This window comes from Sturnira hondurensis, unplaced genomic scaffold (genome assembly GCF_014824575.4).
Source record: "Sturnira hondurensis isolate 20B ecotype Veracruz unplaced genomic scaffold, ASM1482457v3 Scaffold0010942, whole genome shotgun sequence".
NCBI lineage: Eukaryota > Metazoa > Chordata > Mammalia > Chiroptera > Phyllostomidae > Sturnira > Sturnira hondurensis.
Genome location: NW_028083573.1, coordinates 59,449 through 79,855, shown reverse-complemented (window position 1 = coordinate 79,855; position 20,407 = coordinate 59,449). Strand labels below are relative to the sequence as shown.

General features: G+C 40.7%; 1 protein-coding gene across 2 annotated transcripts in view; it reads left to right on the top strand.

Annotated features, from left to right (window-relative positions):
* Positions 1-17,878, top strand: part of CDR2 (cerebellar degeneration related protein 2) — a 36,783-nt gene extending 18,905 nt beyond the window's left edge. The window contains exons 3-5 of one of the 2 annotated variants that reach the window (XM_037059466.1): positions 14,291-14,439; positions 14,697-14,858; positions 16,055-17,878. In XM_037059466.1, the coding sequence (XP_036915361.1) occupies positions 14,291-14,439; positions 14,697-14,858; positions 16,055-16,889 (1,146 nt within the window). In that variant the 3' untranslated portion in view covers positions 16,890-17,878. The remainder of the gene's footprint in view (positions 1-14,290; positions 14,440-14,696; positions 14,859-16,054) is intronic. The other variant, XM_037059467.1, reaches the window with a different exon arrangement.
* The last annotated feature ends 2,529 nt before the right edge of the window (positions 17,879-20,407 follow it).

The window sequence follows — 20,407 nt, the reverse complement described above, 5'->3', positions numbered from 1 at the left end:
TTATAAATTGTTTCATGAAAGTCACTAAAGATGGAATGAAATGAGGAGATGAAACGGCAGCGCTTGCTAAGCCCACGTTGCAATCACAGGACTCCCAGAGACCAGCCTTACTGCCTGTTTAATTCACATCTGTGCCTGGGGTGACTTAAAAATCACAAAACAGAATTTTAAGTTCTCACTAATAGTCTAAAAAAAGGAGGCCTGATTCTTATGTAAAAGTACCCAGGCAGACAAAGCCCATTCCCTACTAAAAGATGACTGTTGTATCATGTGCCTCTTATCACTTCAACATTTAGGAGCCCCTAAATTTTATAAGGATTTTTTTCTTAATTCAAACCTTATATCAATTTTTCCTACTTTTTTAAAATTAAAATATACACACAGAGAAAAAGCACAAATCCTTAGTATATAGTTTGATGAATTTTTATAAACATACACATGCATCCAACACCAGATAAGAAATAGGAATTTTATCAGCTGTTCCAGTCGCCATTCCCACTGACCAGCAGCCTAACACCCTAGATTAGGTTAGCCTGTTTTCGAACTTTACATGTATGTAAATCACTTACACAAGTTTTAAACTAACTTTTCAGAATGTTTATTGGTAGTTGTCCTGACTAGAAATGTAATACATGATTATTTTTAAAATTTAGAAAAAGATACAGCTGAAAACCAAAGTCAGCGTGTATCCCTGCAGCCCACAGAAATGAGACAGTCCAGAAAAGCCCTGGAACACACTACTCATGATGAAAAAATAGTACAGCACTTGTGGAGATACTAGGATAAAACCCTTCAACCTGTGACTCATTATGGAAATAGACAACTAGGAAACTAGTTGTCAAAGAGTATTTTCTAAATAGAACTATAAGTATGCTTTCAAAGACTGTCAGGGGTTTTCAAATAATCCATATAAAAATTGATCAGCCTTGACTAGTGTAGCCAGTGGATTGAGCACAGGCCTGTGAACCAAAGCGTTGCCTGTTTGATTCCCAGTCAGGGCACATGCCTAGGTTGTAGGCCAGGTCCCCAGTAGGGGGTTCATGAGAGGCAATCACACATTGATTTTTCTCTCCCTCTCTTTCGCCCTCCCTTTCCTTTCTCTAAAAATAAATAAATAAAATCTTTTTTTAAATATATTTTATTGATTATACCATTACAGTTGTTCTATTCCCCCCTTCATTCCCCTCCACCCGCACACTCCCTCCTCCGCCATTCTCCCCACCTTAGTTTATAACCACGTGTCTCGAGTTCCTTAGATTCTATATTTTCCCCACTATTCTTGCCCTCCCCCCTATCTATTTTCTACCTACCATCTATGCTATTTTCTGTGCCTTCTCCCCCCTTCTCCTCCTCCCACTCCCCTGTTGCTAACCCTCCATGTGTTCTTCATTTCTATGGTTCCACTCCTGATCTAGCTGTCCTCTAGGTTTGCTTTTGTTTTAGGTGTGGTTGTTAATAACTGTGAGTTTGCTGTCCTTTCACTGTTCATATTTTTCATCTTCTCTTTCTTATATAAGTCCCTTTAGCATTTCATATAATAAGGGCTTGGTGATGATGAACTCCTTGAACTTGACCTTATCTGAGAAGCACTTTATCTGTCCTTCCATTCTAAATGAAAGTTTTGCTGGATAAAGCAATCTTGGCTGTAAGTCTTTGGATTTCATGACTTGGAATACTTCTTTCCAGCCCCTTCTTGCCTGTAAGGTCTCTTTTGAGAAATCTGCTGACACTCTGCTGGGTACTCCTTTGTAGGTAACTGTCCCCTTATCTCTTGCTGCTTCTAGGATTCTCTCCTTCATTTTAGTCTTGGCTAATGTAATTATGATGTGCCTTGGTGTGTTCCTTCTTGGGTCCAACTTCTTTGGGACTCTCTGAGCTTCCTGGACTTCCTGGAAGTCTATTTCCTTTGCCAGACTGGGGAAGTTTTCCTTTCTTATTTGTTCAAATAAGTTTTCCACTCGTGGCTGTTTCTTTCCCCCTTCTGGTACCCCTATAATTCGGATGTTGGAACGTTTAAAGATGTCCTGGCGGTTCCTAAGCCTCTCCTCATTTTTTTGAATTCTTGTTTCTTCATTCTTTTCTGTTTGGCTGTTCCTTTCTTCCTTCTGATCCACTCCCTTGATTTGAGTCCCAGTTTCCTTTCCATCACTATTGGTTTCCTGGACATCTCCCTTCATTTCAATTAGTTTAGCCTTCATATGTTCCTCTAATTTGTGACTATAATCAACTAGTTCTGTGATCATCCTGATAAACAGTGTCTTGAACTGTGCTTCTGAGAGGCTGGCAATTTCTTGGTTGCTTAGAGTTATTGGCTCTGGGATTTTGAGTTCTTCTTGCGCCATCTTTTGGTCTGTTCATGCCTGTTACGTATCAGGATCGGAGCCCTAGGTGTTCACCAGAGCAGGGCAACTCAGTGGCTGGGTTGTGACACTGTATGTGGGCGGGGTCAAAGAGGAACAATTGTGCTCCGTCTGCCGTCTCCTGCCACTGCAGCCCCCACAGGTGTGGCAGCTGCCACTGTCACCAGGGTCCATGCGTTTCGTCCCACTGAATGCAAGTGTGCCACCGCTGTCAGCCCTCGCCCCCTGGGGCCTGCATGGTCCACCTCACTGTGCCCAAATGTGTGACCTCGGTCAGTCTGCCCCACACCCTGACTGGGTCCGGGCTACCTGCGTGCCTGGGTCTGGGGATCTTTTCTGCCCGATCCAGCTCCGCTGCTGGCTCCGCCCCTCTTACCGTCCCGGTTGAATGTTTAGTGGTTGTCGGACTTCCATATAATTCAATTTTCAGTTTTGTGGCTGTGTCTTTGTTCTCCAAACCTTTGTTGTATTCAAACTTGGTTGTGGGAAAAGGCACAGTGTTTCCACCTATGCCTCCATCTTGGTGGAAGTCAATAAAATCTTTTTTAAAAAATTGATCAGTGTTATTTATGTTGGACATCATTTTAATGTAAAAAAGATTAAATAACCTATTGAAAGTAATGACTGACTTCAGAGATGCCTATAGCCTTTGTCACTTTTATTCAGTGTTAATCTGAGCAGCTAATTTTTCAAGAATCCAGAGCAAACATTTTCCTTAGGTGCAAGGGAAGAAAGAAGCTTTGGAGAGTAATGAGATCTGACACCCTCAGAAAAAAATCAGATTCTCTTAAAGTTCCAATAATCATGGAAACCACTTACAGCCTTGTATTTGTGTTGCTTCCCTTCTTGGAACTTTCATTACCCCACAGACATTGACCCTCCCACTCAAAGTAATCTGGTCTATAAAACAAATGAAATTGTACCTTTTGTGACAGCACCTATACACCTAGAGGATATTATGCTCAGTGAAATAAGTCAGTCAGAGAAAAAACAGACCCTATTTGACTTCACTTATATGTGGAATCTGAAGAACAGAAAAACAAGTAAACTAATGTATAAAATAGAACCACAGGTATGGAAACATGGAAAAGACTGACAACCGCCAGAGGGGAGAGAGAAGGGAGATAATGATGGAAAGAAGGGGAAGGGACTAGACAAAGAACAGGTATGAATGACCCGTGGACATGGACAACAGTGTGGTAATTGACTGTGGGCATGGGGAGTAGGATGGGGGAAGGGGGCAAGGGGGGAAAAGTTAGGACAACTGTTACAGAATAACAATAAAAAATTATAAGTAAATAAAAGCAGTTTCAAAAGGAAAAAATGAACAAACAAGATTGAAACAGACTCATAGATAGATGGTTGCTAGATGGACGAGAAGTTGAAGGACTAGGTGAAATAGGTGAAGGGATTAAGAAGTACAAATTGGTAGTTACAAAATAGTCATGGGGATGTAAAGTACATGGGGATGTAAAGTCGAGTGTATGATTGTCTAACTACTAATCTGTACACCTGAACCAATACAAAATAATATTGAAAGTAAACTGTAATTGAAAAATAATTTAAAAATTTTTTAAAGAATAAAGTAGTCTGGCCTTTTAAGCTATCCTTTCAAGAACTCATATCTTTGAAAATTTTAAAACACTTTATGCTTCCTTTACTACATTTATCAATATTCTACTGTATATTACATTTGTTTGTTTTACTCTTCTCTGCCCCACCTGCTCCATTTCCCATGGCAACATTGAAGGCTGTGTTGCTGTGTTTATTCATTGTCTTTCACACATAGTAGATAATCAATAAATACCTGTTGAAATCCATATCTTAACAGAAATAATTAGTTTACAAAGCATTTTCAATAATTTCTAAACCATGGGTCTCCACCTCGGTGGAAAGAGCTCTGGGCTCAGAAGATTCAAGGTTAAGCCCTTCATTCTATATCAGATAGCTACAGACCCTAGGCATGTAAATTACCTCTCAGATCCTATTTGATCCGTGTATAACAGTGATAAGCATGCTTGCCTGACATTGGAACAGGGATGTTCTGAGGAGAAGAGATTGTATGTGTGTACACACACACACATATATATGACAGTATAAATTGCTGCAGTTTATTTATGTGTTAAGAATTTTAGTAATAAAATAATCTTAATTCATAAAAAAAATAAAATCTTTTCTATTACTGGAAAACAGATCTTAAAACAAACCAAGCCTTTAATAGTGAAATTAGAGGTGGTTTTTATTTTCACATTCATGCTTTTACCCCCTTAAATTTCCTACAGGGTAAATAATATTTTAATCAGGGTAAAGAGGTTTTTCAAAGATAATAGAAAATATTTCTTCAGTATTGTGGAAGATCATTTTGATACTAAACTGAGAGGACTTGGGCTTAATCCTTAACATAAGGAGAACCCCAACACTGCATAAAAGCCAAATTTCCATTCCATTCCGTTCCCTAAGAGGGAAAGTGTTTTTAGTTTGGGTTATGTGTATCAATTTCCCAGCTTCCAGGTCAGGGTTCTGCAATTGCAAATAGGTTTTAACATAATCCCGTTGGCCTTTCTTTCTCAAGCATTTGCCTCAGTTGTAAAGGTGGCCTACTTATAGCTTTTGTGCATAACATGAACCTTGTGCTCATAGTTGAAGTGACCTGTGCAAATTTCAAGATATGTGTGAGATAACTCAAGGCACTTAAACTTTAATACTCTTGCCTATAAACTTTGTTACTCTTGACATTTTTGCTACCCCCACGTTCTCCTCTCACTATCTACTGAAGTTTCTCCCTTTCCCCTACTGAATATGGCAAATACTTTTGTATATAAAGTCTTTTTGGCACTTGAATTTTGGGAACTTGGCAGTCCAGTCAGATTCATTTGAGTTTGTGTATCAGAGATTCTGAATTGAGGAAACCAGAACATTTGAAGCATATCTATGTACTTTTAAATGTCAGGTAGAAATAAGATAATAATTTGAAATCAAAAATCAAGCCTATATAGAGTTCTGGTTCTATGCACTTAAATCAGTACTTGCTGAGAGATTTAATAGTTTCGGTTTTAAGTTGCTGACCAATTAGGGCTCCTCTGCTAGGTAACCTATCACAAATTCTTGGAGAAGTGAAAGGTTTTCTGATTAGTTTTAATAATAATAAGATTGGACTCCTACAATGTGAAAACAAGCTCCTTGCCATTCTGTGGGTTATCTCTTAAAGCCAAGTCCTACTAGACCAAAATATCACAAAGTCTTCCTAAATGGTTTCATTGTGTTTTTATCACAGGCTAGCTGGCTTGCTTGCTTGCTTTATTTATTTTATTGATTGATTGATTCATTCATTTTAGTTTTTTCTGTGTTGATTGATTTAGAAGGAGGGAGGGAGAGAGTGAAACATCAATTTGTTGTTCGACTTATTTGTGCATTCATTTGTTGCTTCTTGTAGGTGCCCCAAGCTGGGATCAAACCCACAATCTTGGTGTATTGGGACGACTTACTCTAACAACTGAACTACTGGCCACGGCTATCACAGGCTTTTATATATCAAATGAGGGGGACTTACTATAGTTTTTCACATAGCCTCTTTGTGCTTAGTTGCATATTGACTTGTTTCTTATATATTGGCCACGACTCTAATTTGAGCATTATTTCTTGAAAAAGGGGCAGCAACTTGAGACCCACATAATAGCTGGTAAAAATTATAAATTACTGTCTTTCAGATTACTGGGAGTATCAATGCCAGGGGAATAAATATAGAGAAATAATCTATAAATGGGGCAAGAGGAGAGAGAATCAGTGGCTAACAGTCTTTTCCCATAAGGGATAAAATTAAAGCCCTTCTTGAAACCTTTGAGTCCACTCCCTGGACACATCGCAGCTGAGTTTTGCAAAGCACAAGCTGTTGTGAACAGAGGTCTAGAAATGGTCATTCTGGCAGTATTTTTAGGTCCCTACTATATGTCAAGAATTGTGCTAAATTGACCAAATATATGAGAAGAAGGTTAGAAAGACTATGACATTAACAAGTAAATAGTTCGGTTGTTTATTATTGTGTTGAGTGTTTTGAGGGAAATTAATCAGGTGCCTTGGGAGAAGAGCTCTGAAAGGCTTTGGAATAGGTTGTTTGAACAGAGACCTAAAGGGTAATCAGGGCTATTGACTATTTTTGTGCCATACATCTCTTTGGATGTCTACTGAGGTCTGTAATGTTCCACTTGGCATACATAGAATTACACAGGGAATCTGTTATTGAATGCCTATCACAATATTGAAAAATAAATGTGTGGTGTTTCATTATGAAGTGCATTAAATACCAAGCTCTAATGGCAATCTAAAGATTACTGTAATTTCAAATAGTGATGGCTGCAACCATTATAGTGAGATATGAAAATATCTATGATTTCTATTGGTGATGAATTCCTAAATACCCTTCCTACTACTGGTGGTTTGTTGCCACCATTCATAATTGAAGGAAATGCTAAATTTCAATGAGAAATTAGTGAAGATGAAGATGTAACTTCCTCCACATCCAAGTTTGCAAGAGCCTCTCAATTCTGTCCATGAATCCCAGGTTAACTGCTGGATTAAATGGAGCCAGTGGGAGTGGGGAGAGTAGGGTAAAGGCCTTGAAGGAGGAGAGACAGGGAGTGAGGCATCTCTAAAATTTTAGGGTGAACATACCCTTGAGTATGAAATAAGAAAGATAGTTGCTAACAGATGAAGCTGGTAAACCCATTTAAGAGACAGTTGGGAAAGTATTAACACTGAAATGAAAGAGATGACATTAAGGAATTATTGGGGTATTTTTACATATAATTGGAATTGTGCTTAAAAATTAAAAGTGTTATCTTTTAGAAATATGTAAATATGTATGCTTGAATTAGATATCTTAGATTTGCTTTAAAAATTATTGAAGATGTAGAATGTGGGAGACATGAGACAAGACTGATGATTGATAATTATTGAAAGTGGATGATATATAGATGGGGGTTTATTAAATCATTTTCTCTGCATTTATACATGTTTGAAGTTTTCCATAGAAAGTTTTAAGGAGTTCTGGCCAAGATGGAGGTGTAGGTAGAAACCCTTCACTTCCTCACACAACCAAAAAGGAGGACAGCAACCAATCTAAAACCAATAAACAATCAAAAGTGCTAGAAAATCAAACTGCATGGAACTCCAACAACCAAGGAATTAAAGAAAAAATCAACCAGACTGGTAAGGTGGGCCATTCAGGCAACTCAGAAAAACCACAGCAAGCAGGCTGAGGGGCAGAGCTGGCTGCCTAGCTAGGCAGAGCTGTGCAGGAGAGACTGACTTAAGGGGAAAACTGAAACTCAAAGGCGACTCTGGGCTAAGGCTGGGGTTGCCACAGTGGAAGATACTTCCAGTCTGACAGGAGAGTCTGTTGGAAAGTGCACTAGAGACCAGTGGGCAAGCTGCATTGTTCCCTCTCTGGACCCTCCCCCCAGGCAGCCCCAAAGCAGCAAAGAGGGTTGCCCTGCCTGGGTGAATACCTAAGGCCCTACCCCCTTACAACCTGTGAGCTGCACCAAGGCAAAGAAATATGGCTCAAATGAAAGAACAAAGCAAAGCCTCAGAACTAAGTGATGAGGAGATTGCCAACCTATCTTATGCAGAATTTAAAGCCCTGGTCATCAAAATACCCACAGAACTGATTGAGCTTGGTCAAAAAATGAAAAAACAAATGAAAAATACCCAAAATGAAATAAAGCAAAATATTCAAGGAACCAATAGTGACAAGAAGGAAACCAGGACTCAAAGCAACAATTTGGAACAAAAGGAAGAAATAAACATCCAACTGGATTAGAATGAAGAAACAGGAATCCAAAAAAAATGAAGAGAGGCTGAGGATTCTTGGGACAACCTGAAACGTTGCAATATCTGAATTATAGGGATACCAGAAGGAGAAGAACAACAACAAGAAATTGAAAACTTCTTTGAACAAATATGAAGGAAAACTTCTCCAATCTGGCAAAGGAAATAGACTTCCAGGAAGTCCAGGAAGTCCAGGAAGCCCAGAGAGTCCCAAAGAAGCTGGACCCAAAGAGGAGCACACACCAAGGCACATCATCATTAAGTTACCCAAGATTAAAGACAAAGAGAGAATCTTAAAAGCAGCAGGAAAGGAGGAGACAGTTACCCACAAAAGAGTTCTTATAAGGCTATCAGCTGATTTCTCAAAAGAAATCTTCAAGGCAAGAAGGGGCTGGAAAGAAGTATTACAAGTCATGAAAGACAAGGACCTACATCCAACATTACTCTTTTGAGCAAAGCTTTCATTCACAATGGAAGGGCAGATAAAGTGCTTCCCAGATAAGGTCAAGTTAAAAGAATTCATCATCACCAAGCCCTTATTATATGAAACATTAAAGGGACTTATCTAAGAAAATGAAGATAAAAATATGAACAATGAAGTGACAACAAACTCACAACTATTAACAGATGAACCGAAAAGAAAAGAAAAACAACAAAAACTAAACAAACAACCAGAACCAGAACAGAATCAAAGAAATGGACATCACACAGAGGGATTTCAGTGGGGAAGGGGGAAATAGGGGGGGAAGGTACAGGAAAGAAGCAGAATAATTAATAGGCATAAAATAGATGGGGAAAGGTAAAAATGGTATAGAAAACAAAGGAGTCAAAGAACTTTTATGTACAACCCATAGACATGAACTAAGGGGGTGGTGGATGCTGGAGAGTTGTGGGGATGGGGTGGAGGGGGGTAAAGGGGGGAAATTGGGAAAACTGTAATAGCATAATCAATACAAAAATACTTAAAAAAAGAAACTTTTAAAATGTAATAGATAAGATTAGCTATCTGTAGAGAGTCAGTATTTTGCTGGACTGAGAAGTTAGGAAGAAGCACTTGAGGTTAAGGTAACTGGTATGTAATTTCAGGGGATTATGGTTCTAAAAACATAAAAATATAACATGGTGAGAATGCTGCTGTGATACAGTTAATGTATAGCCTAATCTTAGTGAATAGCTGCAATTAAACTATGCCCTATAAAGGGAAATGGTAAAATTAAGCTTAAGAATTATTATTTACCCAAGTGAATGCTTCTATCTCCCAGACCCATGAGAAGGACACTGAGGGAGGGGAGACTTCCAGGGTTTTCTACTGCCAAGACCAGCATTTCTCTGATAAGTGTGATCCAAGGACCAGTTGTACTAACATCGCCCGATTTTTGGCTAAAGATGCAAAATCTTGGCTTTACCCCAATCTCACTGAGTGAGAATTCTAAGGGAAAGGGCCCAGATTCCTATATGTACTTCAGTAAATCCTCAGATGAATCTTAACACATGTAAAGTTTGAAAAATGGAGCTGTAGATAAAGATAACAATAGCTACCTCTTACTGTCTTATTGAGCAGTTTTTCATATGCCAGATACCATGCTAAACTCTTTACATCTGTTAATCTCACAGCACTCTTATAAGGTAGGTAAATTAATCTCACCTTAGAAAAAGTTACTTGCTAAATGTCAGCCAGTTAGAAATGGCAAGGTGGGACCTCAAAGCAAATTCTTATCCCAAAGCTTGTGCTTTTAGCTACTATGTCACTGCCTCCCATCAGGTCATCTCTTTTCTCTGAGCCTTCACCCACCCACCCAAAGGCTTCTGTGTAATTGGCCTCTCACCTCCCTCTATGAGGCAGGTGTGTCCTACAGAGAACAGGAATATTTCAGTTACAGGGCAGGAACAGTTCCTGCTATAAATTAATATTTAGTGTATGGCCATGGATTAGCCTTTTATGTTGTTGTGGATCGGTCCCAAAGAGGACTTGTGACCTAATACTTGATATAAAGCAGCTTGGAAAATTTCTGCAACCATTATGTATTTTCCTGTGATTCTAAGCTTTTTTTCCAGACCAGTATTCCTAAGAGATTAACACATTTCTATACAGAAATCTGCTATGATATTGCTAATCAGAGGACAAGATTAAGGGCACCCTCCTGCAGTTCTGAAAAGGCTTCCTCCAGGAGACTCAATGGTTGGTGTCCCAGGGTCCAGGAGAGCTTGTGGGGCTGAGGGAGTGAAGAGTAAGAACAGACTTCACAGGGGCCATGTGCTGTGCTACTTACCTCATTTCATTAGTACCTACAAGCTAGGTGCGCACTGATCTACAACCTCTTTTGTTCATTTCCAAACTCAAGGCTTATAAAACAAAATTTTTTTCCTTAAGTTTGCAGCAAAAATTGGGGAGAGGGCAGCAAACCCTGATCTAAACTGAGGTGAGACTGTTTATAATGTTTATTCATAGAGTTGGTTAGTTTATCAAATACTTGTATAGTTCTGTAAAAAGTCTCAGGAACCCCTGCCTGGGTGGTTCAGCTGGTTGAAGCATCATCCCATACACCAAAAGTTTGCAGGTTTGATCCAGGGCACATACCTAGGTTGCAGGTTCAATCCCTGATTGGGGCGCAGACAAAGAGGCAACTGATCAGTGATTCTCATGTCAATGGTTCCCTCTCTCTAAAATCAATAAACATATCCTCAGGTGAGGATTTTTTTTTAAGCCTCAAGAAAAGTGTTTTTAAAGTTATATCTTTGGCAGCCAAGATAGAGGCATAGGTGGAAACACCGTACCTCCTCGCACAACCAAATTTAAGGACAACAAAGATTTAGAAACAAAAACACAACCAAAACAGACAGAAAATTGAACTGTACAGTCCAACAACAATGAACCATTCATCCAGACAGATAAGAGGGGTGCAGTTGGCGGCCGGCGGACAGGGGTCACTGCAGAGAAAAGCAGTGGCTGCTGGACCAACCCAGGCACGTAGGCAGTGGTTGGTAGATCCCAGGCATGGGGTGGCAACAGGCAGACCCAGTGAGGGTGCAGGGCCGCGGGTTGACCGCAGTCACACATTCACGCTCAGATAAACCAGGTAAAAAAAACAGACAGTGAGACAGACCGCACAACCCAGGGCCCCAGGGCCAGGAAATAAAGCCTAAAAGCACCAATTGGAAAAACTTTCAGGGATTGAGGTGCCAGGAGAGGCTCCCAACCTCACAGGAGAGTTCATTGGAGAGACCCACAGGGTCCTAGAACATACACAAGCCCACCCACCCAGGAACCAGCACCAGAAGGGCCCAATTTGCTTGTGGGAAGCAGCAGAGGGGACTGAAATCCGAGAGAGAGAGAGAGAGGAACAAACCCCACTGCTCTCTCTCTAACCCCCACCCCCACTCACAACCCAGTGGCTGGGTTGACCCACCTCGATGAACACCTAAGCTTTCCCCCCTCATAAGTAACAGGCTCGAGCAAACCAAAACATTATGGCTCAAGCAGAAGAACAGCTCAAAGCCCCAGAGCCAATACTTCTAAGCGAGCAAGAGATAGCCAACCTATCAGATGTGCAGTTTAAAACACTGGTAATCAGGATGCTTACAGAACTGGTAGATTTTAATCGCACAGTTGATGAAAAAATGAAGGCTACACTAAGTGAAATGAGGCAAAATGCACAGGGAACCAATAGTGATGGGAAGGAAACTGGGACTCAAATCAAGGGAGTGGACCAGAGGAAGAAAGAAACATCCAACCAGAAAAGAATGAAGAAATAAGAATTCAAAAAAATGAAGAGAGGCTTAGGAACCTCCAGGACATCTTAAAACGTTCCAACATCTGAATTATAGGGGTATCCGAAGGGGAAGAGGAAGGGCAACAAGTGGAAAAGTTATCTGAACAAATAATAAAAGAGAACTTCCCCAGTCTGGCAAAGGAAATAGACTTTCAGGAAATCCAGGAAGCTCAGAGAGTCCCAAAGAAGTTGGACCCAAAGAGAAGCACACCAAGGCACATTATAATTACATTAGCCAAGATGAAAATGAAGGAGAGAATCCTAGAAGCAGCAAGAGATAAGGGGACAGTCACCTACAAAGGAGTACCCAGCAGACTATCAGCTGATTTCTCAAAAGAGACCTTACAGGCAAGAAGGGGCTGGAAAGAAGTATTCCAAGTCATGAAATCCAAAGACCTACATTCAGGATTGCTCTATCCAGCAAAGCTTTCCTTTAGAATGGAGGGGCAGATAAAGTGCTTCCCAGGTAAGGTCAAGTTCAAGGAGTTCATCATCACCAAGCCCTTATTTTACAAAATGTTAAAGGGAGTTATCTAAGAAAAAGAAGATAAAAATATGAACAGTGAAAGGACAGCAAACTCACAGTTATTAACAATCACACCTAAAACAAAAGCAAACTAAGTGGACAGCTAGATCAGAAGTGGAGCCACAGAAATGGAGATTATAGGAGGGTTATCAACAGAGGAGTGGGGGGCGGTACAGAGAATAAGTAGCATAGATGGTAGGTAGAAAATAGACAAGGGGTGGGCAAGAATAGTATGGGAAATGTAGAATCTAAAGAACTTGTGACACATGGGCATGAACTAAAGGGGGGGAATGTGGGGGGAGGGGGGCGCAGGGGGGAGGGGAATGAGAGGGGGAAATGGGACAACTGTAATGGCATAATCAATAAAATATATTTTAAAAAATTAAGTTATATCTTTGGTCCGTTACTATTTGGTGTTTGGTGATGCCTCAGACTTACCTTTTTTTCTTCTTTCCAGAGAGATACTATGAATGTTTCATCTGGAATATATACTGTTTCAGTGTCTTCAGGTAGAGCTGAATAGGAAATCAAAGTAACTTAACACTGAGAACACTGAGGCATTATTGTGATTATTCTCTGTCCTTGGCCATTTAGAAAACAGTATTAGCAGCACCAAAATAATCTGGCAAGTTTTTCATGAATAAGGATTATGGTGATAACATTCTCACAGAATTAAAAATAACAAGAGCCTTTGAATAATAAACTAAAATATCTCTTTCTGGTTAAAGCAGTATTATCCCTTATCCCCCTCCCCCCTTTTGTTTGATAAAAACTCACTTAGAGAAAAAATTATTTTTCAAGTGAAAATCATCTGAAATCCTCCACTTTGGGCTTTCTTCTTTCTGTAAAACAAGAAACTTTTGGTTAAACATTCATTGTGTGTTCCATCCTTTTTCTCTTGCGGGATCATTATCTCTCACTAGCTTTCCCTGTTGGATATGAATTTTATGCGTGTTATGTGCTTTGTAGGGTTTTCCCAACCTCAGTGATGCACAGGGTGTTAGTGAGCACTGGGGGAACTAAGCATATAAAGCATGACCTGTTCTCACCTCCTATTAGGACAGGCAGTTCAGTTAGGATTTAAAGCTTTCTTTTTACAAAATAAACCTGTGTTATTGTGGGTATAATAAAAATTACATATTTATTCTTTGTCTCCAGTTCCTGACACAGAGCTCATAAAACCCTTGGAATTTCTTGACTGTCGGGATGGGGACTGGTTGCCAGAAGAAAGCTAGAACTCTCAGCCCAGCTCCAGCCTCTGGGGAGGGAACTGGGACTGGAGACTGGTGATTATTTAATCAGTCATACCTATATACTGAGGCTTCAATAAAACTGAAATGAGGTGGAAGGAGTTTCTGGGTTGGCGAACACACTGATGTGTGGGAGAGTGGTACGTCTGGAAAGGCCATGGAAGCTCTGCCACCCGTCCAGCCCCACACCTTGTCCAGTACTTCTCTTCCAGTTGGTTGTTCCTGAGTTGATTCCTTTATAAATAAACCAGTAAATGTAAATAAAGCAGTTTCCTGAGTTCTGTGAGTTCTTGTAGCAAATTGTTGAACCTGAGGGGAGGTCATGGGAACCCCCAAATTATAGCCAGTTAGATAAAAGTACAGGCAGTCCCTGGGACTTGCAACTGGCATCTAAAGTGGGAGCATTTTTTTGTGAGACTGAGCCCTCATGACCTGTGGGGTCACTAACTCCAGGAAGTTCATTTCAGAATTGCGTTGCATGACACCCAGTGGTGCTGGAAGGCAGCAGGTGTCTTATCTGTTTAGTGTGTAACTGATCATAACCACTTTCTCTTACAGTACCTGACCAAGCAGGTGGAGCTTCTGCGGCAGATGAATGAGCAGCATGCAAAAGTTTATGAGCAGTTAGATGTCACAGCAAGGGAACTGGAAGAAACAAACCAAAAGCTTGTTGCTGACAGCAAGGCCTCACAGCAGAAGATTCTGAGGTAAACTTTCTAGAATCCATCAAGGAGGCCCTGGGCAGGAGTCATTGAGTATAAAGTAGGATAGATCATGACTGCTGTGGGTTTGGGTCAGTATGGGGTAAGGTTTAATTTAATTCTTTATGAAGAATAGAGATTAGGTAGCAATCTTTTCCAATTAAGAAAGCCCAGTTTGAGTGGCTAAGAACTAATCTCTCCTCACTGCTATGCCCTCAATTTCATATGACAAGCAACAATCAGCCTCTGTCTGTCCCTCACAGTCTGACTGAAACAATCGAGTGCCTGCAAGCCAACATCGATCACCTCCAGAGCCAAGTGGAGGAGTTGAAGTCATCTAGCCAAGGGAGGAGGAGCCAGGGGAAATGTGACCAGAAGTCAGCACCCAGCTTCTCGTGTCTGAAAGAGCTCTATGACCTGCGCCAGTAAGATCAGCCCACCTTCTGTAGCATGTCCTGGTGGAGGTGTCTGCACACATGCCTCTGCATCCCTGTAGCTGCAAAGTACATTTAAGAAACACCACTTAGCTATTAGAGCACCAGTGGTTTGAGCAAAATCACTTAAAAATGCAAATTATACAGTTCTTGGGTATTAGTAATTCCATGAAAAACTCCTTTCTGAAGTCTTAGGAGCATTTATTTCCATGCTCTTAATGTGTTTAAATTTTAGTTTAAAATAAGATGCAGCACAACTGATAGACTACAAATTTGGGGGTTGTATTTCACATTAGAATGAAGAAAAAATTGAAATTGTAGTAAAATAAAAATCCTGGCAAATGGTTTTTGTGCCTACAGAAATGCCTTTACAATTTAGTTATGAGATTGAATTCCTATGTAAGTACTATTTATTGAGCACCTGCTGTGCATCAGATGCTGTGCTGGACATGAGAAGTAGTGAGGAAAACAGTTCCTGCCCTCCCTCCTGGGGCTTTCCATCCTGTGAGAGGCAGGTGAGCATATTGTCACACAGGACCCTAAACAGGAGAGAGGCCAGCTCTGTGTTTGCTGGGTCTCACCCTTGGGTTGCTCATTCTTCAGCTCACCTGTGAAGTTTTTCCAACTGCAATACAAGGGATTCCTTTAGGCCTACATCAGAATCTCTGGATGTGGGTAAAAAACTGCCAGGTGATTGTGATGTGCTTTCCTGGATAAAAATCACTGCAGCTATGGCTCTCAGCCTTGGCTGCATGTTATAAACCACATGGAGAGCTTTGGAAACCCCCAAGTCCAGGTGGCAGACCAGCTAGGTCAGAATCTGGGCTAGGGGATCCAGGAGTCAATAATTTTTAGGACTACCCTGGAGAGTCTAATCTAATCAAGGTCGGGGACCTCTGGGCCACTCCCACTCCTTGGAGAAATAGCATTTGAAAATCTCTGTTTGCTGGGTCTTAGGAGTGGGTGTTCTGGAGCACTTTCAGTGTCTAAGAGAAATTAGTCTTAAAAATTATGTTTCAAACATGTTTTATTTGCCCACCTCACACAATTTTAGCCACTGCTCTAGTGAGGAATAGGCGAAAATTCAGTTCCTGTCACAGCTCCTCGAAAACATTTAGGTGAAAAAAATCACTGCTCTTCTGCTCTTTGTTCTCCTGTGTAATATATTCTTTCCACATTTTTTTTAGACACTTCGTGTATGACCATGTGTTTGCGGAGAAGATCACTTCCTTGCCAAGTCAGCCAAGCCCTGAGGAAGAGGAAAACAAGCACTTGAAGAAGGCAGTGAGGACGTTGCAAGCGCAGCTGAGCCTGGAGCAGCAGAGGCGGGGGTGCCTGGAGGAGGAGTATGGGCTCCTGCTAAAGGAGAATAATGAGCTGCAGCAGCAGCTGGGGGCCGCCAGCGACTACCAGGCCCGGGCGCTGGAGCTGGAGGCTGAGGTGACTGAAATGCGGCGGGTGCTGCAGTCGGAGCGCCCCTTCATGAATGGAGTCGAGAAGCTGGTGCCTGACTCCCTATTGGTCCCTTTCAAGGAACCTGACCAGAGCCTGCTGGAGGAGATGCTGCTGACCTTGCCTGAGACCCAGCGAAGGCCCCTGAAACGCAGCAGCAGTGAGACGGTGCTCAGTAGCTTGGCAGGCGATGATATTGTGAAGGGCCACGAGGAGACCTGCATCCGAAGGGCCAAGGCTGTAAAGCAGAGGGGCATGTCCCTGCTGCATGAAGTGGACACTCAGTATAGTGCCCTGAAGGCCAAGTATGAGGAGCTGCTCCTGAAGTGCCAGCAGGAGGGGGACTTGCTGTACCACAAAGCTGTGCAGACTGCCAGGGCTCCAGCCAGGGACCCAGCTGCCAGGGATCTGACCACCACTGGCACCCCTGAGCCTGCCTGCTCCCCCAGCAGCACGCCCCCTCCAGAATACAAAGCACTTTTTAAGGAGATATTCAGCTGCATCCAAAAGTCTAAGCAGGAGATCCAGGAGCAGAGAATGAAATTTCGCACTCTCCCCTCTCCTTCCTAATGGGCTCCCCTGCACATTTCCTGTCTCCCATTACCCTTCTCCCAATCAGGCAAGTGTGTGTAAAGCCCAAAGCCTGAAGCTGCTCAGCACATTTTGCTTACTTAGCAAGTAAGTGTGTGTGTACAGCAAGGAAAGAGGATGATGGCTCCTGGTATCAGTTCCCTAACCCAGTTCCCTTTAAGCCCCTCAGGAAGTCCTATGACAAACTGGCCTCTGGCTGGTGTGCCATTCTATGAGAAGCCCCAGAAGCAGTGGGGGCCAAATTGTGCTCCTAGAGAGGTAGGCCTGGAATTTCCATAGGATGCAGTTATTTATGTACAGTGCATAGTATATTCCTGGAAAAGGTGAGATTGAAACTAAGCTGAGGCACTCCTTGCTGCCTTCTTAACTTCTTGAAACCGTGGAAGTCAGCTGCCACCTGAACTGTCTTCACAAACAGTTTTAGATACTTTGAATGCATTAAGGAGAACATTCAGGAGAAACTAGGGGTCTGATCCAAAGAAACAGTATTAACAAATACTCCACAACTTTGAGTTTCATTTGCTACCAGTCAATTGTGACAGGTAATTCTAACAGATATAAACCCATTGAGCACCCCCCTGAAAGGTGAGCTCTGCCTGAACAGAGTTAGCCCATGGGCTCCAAGGGCCTCCACCCTACATCCAAACATCTACACGCAAAGTACAGTGGTTAGGATAGCTAAATATACATGTCTTTTCTTTTCTTAAAATTCAAACAAAGGGGACAAACCTCTCCTGTGCTATCTGACTCAGATGACCTGCTCAGTTCCTGCTGCTCCTGTCAGTGGTTGGACTTGGCTGCCAGAATTCCTGTCCACTGCTTTATTGAACAGTATTGGCATTCCAACCGTGGAAATAGTTTCCTCATACTTGCATACTTTAATTTAAAACTATTTAAGAGCTGAGGATCCAGTAATTGTGTATATTTTTCTAAAAACCAAATAAAGCTGCCATAAAAATGAACAAATGGATCTATTGCTTATTATTTTAAGCTTAAGCCATTCACTGTTATAACCAACTATCCATTCTTTTTTCCTTCCAACAATATCTATAGGCAGATTTGGTAGAGGTTCTTTTTTCTGTTTCATTTAAGTAGGTCCTTGGAATTGTGTAATAGGACCAGTTCTCAGGTGGACAAGTGTTGGATAACATTACTGTATGATTTTAAAACATTTTTAAATTTATATACTTGAATTTTTCACTATTTTAGGAGTGTCAGGCTTGGTTTTGAATTCATAGCATTTGACTAGTTGATTCTCAAAACACTTGCTCATTGTATTATAGGAAAGAAATTTTTCAATATTCAAACATTACATGAATCTAAATTAGTTTTGCTTTTGGATTACTTAAGTTTTAAAAATGTGGGTTAAGGTATTTTTCAAAGAGTTTGTAAAGTTATCTTCCCTGACCTCCCAACCCATCTCCTCCCCAGAATCAACTAGTTATGTTTCTTGTATATTCCAAAACATTCTATGTATACATTACTACACAAGTATGTTTATATAACACATACTTAAACAAAGAAGAGTATACTATCAGCACTCTGCTGTATCTGCCGTTTTTACTGAGCCGTGTATCTTTGAAATCATATGTATTTATCTGACGATTTACATTCTTTATGATAGTTGGATAGTATTCCAGTATACACACACACATACTCCCTGGTGGGTAGATTGTGTCTAGTTTTTTCTACTATGAAAAGAATCTGTAATGAAATACAATATTTGTCCCTTTTTGTCTTGACAATTCTTTGATCCAGCTGAATTCATTTCTGTATTTCTCATGGTAAAAATATACATAGTATAAGAATCTTAATTATCTTTTTAAATATTTTATTTATTTTTAGAGAGAGGGGAAAGAGAGGGCGAGAAACATCAATGTGTGTGTTTGCCTCTCATGTACCACCTACTGGGGACCTGGTCCACAACGTAGGCATGTGCCCTGACTGAAAATCAAACTGGCGATGCTTTGGTTTGCAGGCTGTCACTCAATCCATTAAGCCACACCAGCCAAAGCCAAATTAATTATCTTTAAGTGTACAGTTCAGTGGTAGTAAGTACATTCACATTTTTGTGCAACCATCACCACCATCCATCCCCATAATCCTCTTCATCTTTAGAATTGAAATTTTTCCCCCATTAAACAGTAACTCCCTATTCTCCCCTTCACCCACTGCATGGCAACCACCATTGTACTTTGTCTTTATAAATTTGACCATAAGTACCTCATAGAAGTAGAATAAAATAGTATTTGTCTTTTTGTGATTGCTTTATTTCACTTAGCATAATGAGCTTGAGTTTCACCCATGTTGTAGCATGTTGCAGAATTTTCTTTTAAGGCTGAATAATATTCCATTGTTTGTATATACTACATATCATTTATTCACCCATCAGCAGATACTTGAGTTGTTTCCATGTTTTAGCTGTTGTGATGAATGCTATTGTGAACATGTGTCCAAATATTTCTTCAAGAACCTGCTATCAATATTTTTTAGTATATACGCAAAAGTGGAATTGAGCGTTCATATGGTAGTTCTATTTTTAATTTTTTTAGGAATCTCCATGATGTTTTCCACAGTGGCTGTACCACCTTACATTCCCACCAACAGTTTGCACAAGGATTCTCATTTCACCACATTTTTGCCAACACATTTTCTGGGGTTTTTTTTATAGTAGCCATTCTAATGGGTGTGAGATGGTATCTCACTGTAGTTTGATTTTTATTTCCCTAATGATTAGTGCTGTTGAGCATATTTTTATGTACTTGTTGGCAGTTTGTATATCTTCTTTGGATAAATGTCTGTTCAAATCCTTTGCCCATTTTTGAATCAGGTTGTTTTCTTGTTGAGTTTTAGTTCTCTATATAGTCTGGATATTAATCCCTTATCAGATGATATGATTGGTAAGTATTTTCCTCCATTCTGTGGGTTGCCTTTTTACCCTGTTGATAGTGTCTTTTTCATGAATAAACTTTTTTTTAATTATAAGAGTTTTATTGTTTTAGGTCTTATATTGAGGTCCTTGATCCACTTTGAATTAGTTTTTTTGTATGACATTAAGTAAGGGTCCAACTTCGTTCTTTACTATGTGGATATCCAGTTTTCCCACCATCGTTTGTTGAAAAGACTGCTATTTCCCCCATTGAATGGTCTTGGGAACCTTGTCAAAAATCATTTGGCAATATATGTGAGGGCTTATTTATGGCCTCCCTATACTATTCCATTGGTCTGTATGCCAATACCACAATGTTTTTGTTACTGTAGCTTTGTAATACATTAAAAGAAAAAAGTGGGAGTCCTCCAGTTTTTTTTCCCAGATTGTTTTTCACCTGACCACAGCAGCTCAGTTCATTGGGCATCATCCTGCAAAGCAAAAGGCCTCTGGTTTTATTCCTGGTCAGGGCACCTGCCTAGGTTGTGGGTCAGTCTCCAGTCAGGGTGCATGGGAGAGAGGCTACTGTCAATGTTTTCCTCCCTTTTTCCTTTCCCCTTTCTCTCAA